The sequence below is a fragment of the Nerophis ophidion genome, linkage group LG20 (assembly GCF_033978795.1).
Source record: "Nerophis ophidion isolate RoL-2023_Sa linkage group LG20, RoL_Noph_v1.0, whole genome shotgun sequence".
NCBI classification, from domain to species: domain Eukaryota; kingdom Metazoa; phylum Chordata; class Actinopteri; order Syngnathiformes; family Syngnathidae; genus Nerophis; species Nerophis ophidion.
The window spans coordinates 3274628-3283431 of record NC_084630.1 but is presented as its reverse complement, the minus strand read 5'-3'; the positions used below and the strand labels follow the sequence as shown (position 1 = coordinate 3283431).

The 8804-nt window shown below is 44.9% G+C and overlaps 1 protein-coding gene across 1 annotated transcript in view; it reads right to left on the bottom strand.

The window, feature by feature from the left end:
- The window catches only part of LOC133538621 (mucin-2-like), a 9606-nt gene extending 1114 nt beyond the window's left edge, over positions 1-8492 (bottom strand). Inside the window, exons 1-8 of the mRNA XM_061880269.1 lie at positions 8438-8492; positions 6165-6374; positions 5108-5356; positions 4621-4917; positions 1232-3415; positions 972-1073; positions 480-603; positions 1-363 (exon numbers count right to left, since the gene is read on the bottom strand). The exon at positions 1-363 is cut by the window's left edge and continues 1114 nt beyond it. Coding sequence (XP_061736253.1) covers positions 500-603; positions 972-1073; positions 1232-3415; positions 4621-4917; positions 5108-5356; positions 6165-6374; positions 8438-8492 — 3201 coding nt within the window. The 3' untranslated portion in view covers positions 1-363; positions 480-499. The remainder of the gene's footprint in view (positions 364-479; positions 604-971; positions 1074-1231; positions 3416-4620; positions 4918-5107; positions 5357-6164; positions 6375-8437) is intronic.
- Positions 8493-8804: the final 312 nt, after the last annotated feature.

Here is an 8804-nt window from a genome sequence, read left to right as displayed (position 1 = left end):
TCTTGTTCTCTTGTATTTTTCTCTCAACATCACTTTCTGACTGTTCCTCCTTCTGGAGCCGGAATGAACAAATTGATTTATTAAAATAAATGTGACACTATGTGATTATCATCAATAAATAGCAGCGATTCCACTACTATTAGTTAGCATTTAAAGCAACACGCACACTAGGACCTAAATCAATCTGAAACAACAAAACATGATATGATCATAACAGGGTTTTTAAGTACCCAGCAAAGACATTGCATGATGTAACAGTAAAATATGAGTATAAGGTATATGTATCATGAAGAACAAAGAACATCTCCACTTCATCTCCAAGTGAGATGATGTCCCCTCAGCGATGGAGACATCTTTGTGTTCCTGGAGGAAGAAGATGACAGCATATTACCCACAAAAGTTAATCCAAGCTCAAGATCATCTTCACACCGAGTCCAAAAAGATTTGGAAGTGCAAACAGTGCTTGTGAGTTAACTCACTGTGTGCCAGCTGCTGTGTCTCACTCAGACCCAGACTCCGAGTCAGACCGAGTAAGCCTCAGATGCCGCATGGCCACTTCGACCCAGTTTTCAGTCGGCCTGTTGACCCAGTAGGTACGGTGAGCTGTTGAAAAACACAAATGCACTGTTAGCTGGTTACTCATGCTAACCAAACACCTCACTAATGGTGAAGAAAGTGCATCCAGAAGGTTCCTCATCACTCGCATGAGATCTTTGAGGTGAGACTTAGAAACTTGATGTTTCTCTCTTACTTCCTCTTAATGAGTCAGCAAGATAAGTGTGCACACGTGATGTCCACTGAAAAAAAGGGGACATTCTGGTAATTTTGCTGTCGGAGAGGATTAAATTAAAATAATATTACAGGACACTATTAAAAGAGGAAAAGGAAGACACAATAAGGCTTTTTTTCTGGTCAGTTTGACAGGTAGGGTGATGCTGGGCTGAGGAAAAGACAGAAGATATGTAACTCACTGTGTCTGTAACGCTTGACAATCCCAAAGATGATGGCCGACAGAAGGACAGCCCCAGCAACGACCCCCACCGTGACAACAGCGACCGTGACGCTCAAGTTTTCTGTTGAGAGCGAAAAGCATAACTGGGTTGACAAAACATGGCAAGGAAATCTTCTTAACTTTAACTTTGCATGTAAACATTAACCATTGTCATCATGACATAGAATGTTACAAAGTTATATATATTTACAGTCTAAAATTGTCCCTTGGTCTCTTTACCTTCCTGGACTTTGCTGTGACCAGGAATTGGACGGGGGGCGTCCGAGTTGCTGAGACTGGGTCGGGTGGTTGCTTCAATGGTTGTGTCTGGCCAGGTAGTAATCTGGTTGCCATTGGAAGTACCGCTGGTTGTTGGCGCGTCCGAGTTGCTGAGACTGGGTCGGGTGGTTGCTTCAATGGTTGTGTCTGGCCAGGTACCAATTTGGTTGCCATTGGAAGTACCGCTGGTTGTTGGCGCGTCCAAGTTGCTGAGACTGGGTCGGGTGGTTGCTTCAATGGTTGTGTCTGGCCAGGTACCAATTTGGTTGCCATTGGAAGTGCCGCTGGTTGTTGGCGCGTCCAAGTTGCTGAGACTGGGTCGGGTGGTTGCTTCAATGGTTGTGTCTGGCCAGGTACCAATTTGGTTGCCATTGGAAGTGCCGCTGGTTGTTGGCGCGTCCAAGTTGCTGAGACTGGGTCGGGTGGTTGCTTCAATGGTTGTGTCTGGCCAGGTACCAATTTGGTTGCCATTGGAAGTACCGCTGGTTGTTGGCGCGTCCAAGTTGTTGAGACTGGGTCGGGTGGTTGCTTCAATGGTTGTGTCTGGCCAGGTACCAATTTGGTTGCCATTGGAAGTACCGCTGGTTGTTGGCGCGTCCAAGTTGCTGAGACTGGGTCGGGTGGTTGCTTCAATGGTTGTGTCTGGCCAGGTAGTAATCTGGTTGCCATTGGAAGTACCGCTGGTTGTTGGCGCGTCCAAGTTGCTGAGACTGGGTCGGGTGGTTGCTTCAATGGTTGTGTCTGGCCAGGTAGTAATCTGGTTGCCATTGGAAGTACCGCTGGTTGTTGGCGCGTCCAAGTTGCTGAGACTGGGTCGGGTGGTTGCTTCAATGGTTGTGTCTGGCCAGGTAGTAATCTGGTTGCCATTGGAAGTACCGCTGGTTGTTGGCGCGTCCAAGTTGCTGAGACTGGGTCGGGTGGTTGCTTCAATGGTTGTGTCTGGCCAGGTAGTAATCTGGTTGCCATTGGAAGTACCGCTGGTTGTTGGCGCGTCCGAGTTGCTGAGACTGGGTCGGGTGGTTGCTTCAATGGTTGTGTCTGGCCAGGTAGTAATCTGGTTGCCATTGGAAGTACCGCTGGTTGTTGGCGCGTCCGAGTTGCTGAGACTGGGTCGGGTGGTTGCTTCAATGGTTGTGTCTGGCCAGGTACCAATTTGGTTGCCATTGGAAGTACCGCTGGTTGTTGGCGCGTCCAAGTTGCTGAGACTGGGTCGGGTGGTTGCTTCAATGGTTGTGTCTGGCCAGGTACCAATTTGGTTGCCATTGGAAGTGCCGCTGGTTGTTGGCGCGTCCAAGTTGCTGAGACTGGGTCGGGTGGTTGCTTCAATGGTTGTGTCTGGCCAGGTACCAATTTGGTTGCCATTGGAAGTGCCGCTGGTTGTTGGCGCGTCCAAGTTGCTGAGACTGGGTCGGGTGGTTGCTTCAATGGTTGTGTCTGGCCAGGTACCAATTTGGTTGCCATTGGAAGTACCGCTGGTTGTTGGCGCGTCCAAGTTGTTGAGACTGGGTCGGGTGGTTGCTTCAATGGTTGTGTCTGGCCAGGTACCAATTTGGTTGCCATTGGAAGTACCGCTGGTTGTTGGCGCGTCCAAGTTGCTGAGACTGGGTCGGGTGGTTGCTTCAATGGTTGTGTCTGGCCAGGTAGTAATCTGGTTGCCATTGGAAGTACCGCTGGTTGTTGGCGCGTCCAAGTTGCTGAGACTGGGTCGGGTGGTTGCTTCAATGGTTGTGTCTGGCCAGGTAGTAATCTGGTTGCCATTGGAAGTACCGCTGGTTGTTGGCGCGTCCAAGTTGCTGAGACTGGGTCGGGTGGTTGCTTCAATGGTTGTGTCTGGCCAGGTAGTAATCTGGTTGCCATTGGAAGTACCGCTGGTTGTTGGCGCGTCCAAGTTGCTGAGACTGGGTCGGGTGGTTGCTTCAATGGTTGTGTCTGGCCAGGTAGTAATCTGGTTGCCATTGGAAGTACCGCTGGTTGTTGGCGCGTCCGAGTTGCTGAGACTGGGTCGGGTGGTTGCTTCAATGGTTGTGTCTGGCCAGGTACCAATTTGGTTGCCATTGGAAGTACCGCTGGTAGTTGGTCTGACAGTGATGGTGGTAGGCCATGAGGTCGCTTGGCTGGTTTTACCAGAGGTGGTTGTATTGAGGTCTGGATAGAAAGTAAATTGAACAAGCGCAAAGTTAAAATTGATTCACACAAATAAATTGGTAAATGGGTTCGTTGGTACGTGTGCGGGTTGACCTAGATTCTGTTGTAGATCGCCACATAGCAGCTGATACAGCAATGTGCTAATTACATAGTATGGATCAAGATAAGGGACAATTAGACTTATGATGAGAAACATTTGGGGTGTGACTATTAGTTTTAATAACAATGTGATGCAAATCATAATTTGTGGCTGGTAATACGATTCAAGGACGATATTTTTTTTTGGGATGATACGATACAAAACGATTGAAGTAAGTAGAAATTTTTAGCAAAAAAGAAGTCAAGCAGTATGACTGTCAAATAAATACTGGACACTGCAGATGAAGTTTCTAATATTCCTGTTAGTTCTTGTAAAGAAATCATGCATAAATGAATGATACATACAAACAAGCAAGTAAACAATAATTAATGGCCAATGCATTTACATATTATTTAAATACATCTATTTTAATCTTTTATTACAAGATGGCGCTGCTATAGTGGCTGCTGGTGGCAGGAGCTCTCTGCTCTTCCTGATGTTTCCCTTTTGTTTTCATGTGGGTTTTTTGGCCTTTAGATCCGGAACCCTTTGGCACTGTGTGAAAAGGGGCAATTTTGTGACTTCTGCGGCGCTTTTTTTGAACTTCTGGATCTGCCTCCTGGGAGCCTTTTGGCCGTGGGGACCAGCTGCTGTGTCTCTGCCACACCTCAGTCCGTTTGGAGAGACTGGAGGAGATGCGGATGAAGAGACAGGGCTGCGGAGCTACAGAGAGCGCCGGAACAGACAAGCTTCACAGTCTCTTGGCTGAATGAGCGAGTCGGACACCTCGGTCTTTGCCTTTTTTTGTTTTAATGACTGATGGCGAAGACGCCACAGACGGGCAAACACACTTGAGTAACATTTAACGTCCTCATTGTCAAAGTGCTGAACTTCATATAGAGTCGGACATTCTTACATCCAATGTTTTCTTTTCCTAGTTATAATTAAATCGATTGACTGGCTTTTAAAATTATGTTAGAGCAATACATATTTTCCGGAAGGTCAACCTGCCGAGCACGGATCAATGGAGTTGAATTTTAGGAATATACATTGATAGATCATTCAATGGATGAATGGTTTCACCCCTAATTTACATCAATGTACAATTCAACCACGTCTTTCTCACCTTCACCGCTCGCGTTGCTCAGGATGCTTCTGCTCTCCAGCTCGGTGACGATGTCCTCCTTGACACCAGTCAGCTGAAACACACATTCGTACTTGCCATCCATGTCGGCCATCACGTTCAGGTCCACAGACATCTGGAAGGTTCCGTCTTGGAGCATTTCTCCGTGCTTCACGCCCTCGTGCAGCTTCTCGCCGTCTTTCCTCCAAAACAGGACGGCTTTGTCGGGGTAGAAACCTGTTGCGTTGCAGCTGACCGGAGAAGATGGTGTCTCCTGGAGTAGGGACACCTTTGGAAGCTCTGCACAGGAAGTGAGGTCATGTATGAACAGTGGACAATATGGAGAGAAGGTGTGGAAGGAGTAAATATGGGCGGAAAGGGAGACAATAGGAAGAGTATAACGAGAGTGTGGTTTGTAATGCTAATAATGATGCTATATAGAGAACATGCTAACATGGTTACAAAAGTGAAAGTAAATGTGAGTTTCTACCTGTTCTTGTTAAGATGCTCACAAACATCCTCAAGACAGAAGGACACTCCTCAGTGTAGAACTTCAAGGTGACTGGGGGAGGCTTGTTATCTTCCCAGATCAGCTTGACGTGATCCCCTTGATCCTTTGCTAAGGTCCAATGCCGCAATGGCCCGTCATCAAATCCTAAGTCTTCCGCATACCAACCTCTGATCTCATCAGTCTCATCATTCAATTCACATCCAGAACTCCACACACCTAAGTGAAAACCTGAGAGAGTAAGAAGACATAGTTATGTGAAACTTGATTCCTTTTACTGACTCAAGTTCCTAAGAGTCACTGACTAAAGTGTCTATCGGGGTACTTCTTTCACTTAAGTTACTCATCACAAAGGCATGTGCTGAAACTTAAACATATGCAACAAGTTCCCTCCTTGGATTCAAGTCTTGATCAACTGAGTTTCACTAGTCAGTGAAACTCAGTAAAATCAGTACATTTTAGTGTTTGCCAAGTAACCTTAAGTCAGTAAAACTTGAGCCTTCACCGAGTCAGTGAGTTGGGGAAACTTGCCAAATGAGCAAGTGAATTTATTGTTTTATTGTGCTTATGATTCCGCCTGGGCAGGAAGGAGAAAAAGGAGCCGTTTCGAGACATGGACCAGATTTGTAGCTTTGCACAATTAATGACACGTTACCTTTTTTAATCTAGCTCACAGTAGCAGGTATAAGTAAGGGAATAGGTGACTTGAGATAATTTATTATCAAGGACTCATTCATAACCTGCATATTCCTAACAAAAAGTGTTGTAAAGCAAAGGAAAACCTTAACACCATGACACAGAGATACACACACACACACACACAAGTACATGCACACACACACAAATCATTCTAGGATGGGCAGAGACAACATATAAGTGCAGTAATGTGTGTGTTTTACAAAGTAATGTGTGCATACTACAGATTATTAAAATAGAAATCAAACATAACTTAACAGTTAGAAGTTCAACATAAACAAACCTTCAGTTCGATTCAAATTCTTCAAATGAGTTTCTAATCTGTTTGTTGCGAACTGCTCACGAGCAACAGCCTTCTCGGTCGCTCTCTGCCAGTACTGAGGATCTTCTGCTGTGAGTTTTCTCAACCAGTCCTGTACGGGTACTACTACTCTGCTGTTGTTGGTGCTGTAGGAGTAGATGTAGTCGTCAGCCATACCACCGTCCTCATAGTACATGTAGAGCTTTGAATCTTGATAGTCCACCACTCGCATATGCCACAGATCGTATTTCTCTAAAAGAAAAAAAAGATATTTATTTACATTTTATTTCATGTTCATCAATCATTTAAGCAGTTTAGTCTTCAGTCATGTCCTGATGTGCAGTGCTAGATCCATCCATCCATCCATCCATCCATCCATTAATCCATCTTCTTCTGCTCATCTCAAGTAGGGTCGCGGGGGCAGCAGCCTAAGAGGAGAAGCATATACTTCCCTCTCCCCCGCTACTTTCTTCCATCTCTTCCCGGGGGATCTCGAGGCATTCCCAGGCCAGCTGGGAGTCATGGTCTCTCCACCGTGGCCTGGGTCTTCTCCGTGGTCGGACACGCCCTCAACACCCCCCTAGGGAGGCGTTTGGGGACCACTCTGATCAGATGCCTGAGCCACATCATCTCTCGGTTTGGAGGATCAGCAGCTTTACTGTGAGCTCCTCATGAATGACAGAGCTTCTCACCTGATCTCTAAGGGAGAGGCCCTGCCACCCGGTGGAGGAAACTCATTTTTCATTTCAAATATTTTTTTTTAAATGGGGGTTGAATAATTTATTTTTACTATTTTCATTTGTCAATAAATATGTTACATTTATGACACATTTCCATTGGTGAAGAAAACAATTGAATATACTGAATACATATTTTTTAAAATGTGTTTTCATATATTTGAAATTAAGATACTGTAGATTATGTATTTGTTAATATTTTGTTTTCGTGTTTCTTATATTAAAAATGAAAATGGTACAATAATAATATAATAATAATAATAATAGTTATAATAATGATGACGATAATACTGGTAATACCATCAAACATGTCTAGAGGACTGAAAATAAGCCCCACTAAATTAATATTGCCACCTGTTAAACAAAATTAAACCAAATACAAAACATAAAAATTGCAAGGCTTTTTGTGTTTAATTATTTTTCAAATTAAAACTGCTTGCAGGTCATTCTTCAATAAAGAATTCTACCATAAATACAGTGATCAGAAAGGCCTGTGTCTACTGTCCTGTCACTAGGGGGCGTTGTTGGGCATGCACTGTGATGACGTTGCAAACACCTCCTTTAACTTGCTTGGGACAATCATGCTTTCCTTAAGTCACTAATGTCCCCTCCTCCTCTGTGGATGCTTCAACTTCAAACTGCTGCCTCATCATGTCGCTGTCGTCCCTTCAGACTTGTTTCAACCCCACGACTCCCACTTTCCCTCATCCACTCACTCCTCCTCCTCGCTGTCCTGCTCCATCACCCTGATTAGCATCCTCAGCAGCAACAATCTCAAAGGACTTTTTTCATACAAAGTTGCTAATAACTTGTTACAGTTTTACTTAGCTTAAGAATTTACCTCCCACTTTCTTATCTCTTCTTGGTCACACCCTATCTAGCTCTGTTTTGGCGGGGCAGGGGTGAGGGGAGGGTTTGACGTCCCCGGACTTTCGGAACGGCATTCGGTTTAGAAAGTAGTTTTTTTCACTCAGTCGTCAACACTGGGGTACGTGCCCCAATTAAAGTTGTCTGGTGACAACAATGCAATAAGGAGCATCTTCCTATAGTCAAGCTGAAGCTTAAATATGTTTTATGAAACAATTTCATTCAATTTCTACAGCTTGTCCCTTTTTGGGGTAGCAGAGGTTGCTGGAGCCTATCTCAGCAGCAAAGCATCCGGGCGGAAGGCGGGTACACCCTGGACAAGTCGCCACTTCATCACAGGGCCAACACAGATAGACAACATTCACACTCACATTCACACACTAGGGACCATTTAGTGTTGCCAATCAACCTATCCCCAGGTGCATGTCTTTGGAAGTGGGAGGAAGCCGGAGTACCCGGAGGGAACCCACACAATCACGGGGAGAACATGCAAACTCCACACAGAAAGATCCCGAAGCCGAGATTGAACTCAGGACTACTCAGGTCTTTCGTATTCAATTCAGTAAAATTGATGTCAAAAGACAATGAATAGCAGATTTATGACAATATACATGACAACTGTGTTTAATGACATAAAGTAAGATAAGAATAGCCAATATCAGTTTTGATCTTACAAAAAAGTTGACAAAGTTGTAAAGAAAAATGGCTTACCTGACACCACACTGTGCATTTGCACGGCCAGAAGAAAGAGTACAATCATATTCATGATGTCTGTTCAGGTTTGAAAGTCGGTTGAAGTTGTTGTCCTCTGGAAGGATGTCTGAAAGACTCGCAAAGCACTCGGTTGATGAAGGTTACACCTGTGAAAGCTCCTCCTCCCGCAGCCTGGTGCCTTCCCATCCTGGTGTTGTCACCCTTGCCCTGACGTCAGATATCTGCCGCCCAGGACTGTGAACATACAACATGTGACATGAAGAAAATGTTGTTTTTTAAAATAAATAAAAAATATTTTCAATATAATCCTGCACAGTCTCAACCTGGAGTGAAGGTTACCAAAGTGACCCCAGAGATGAGGTGC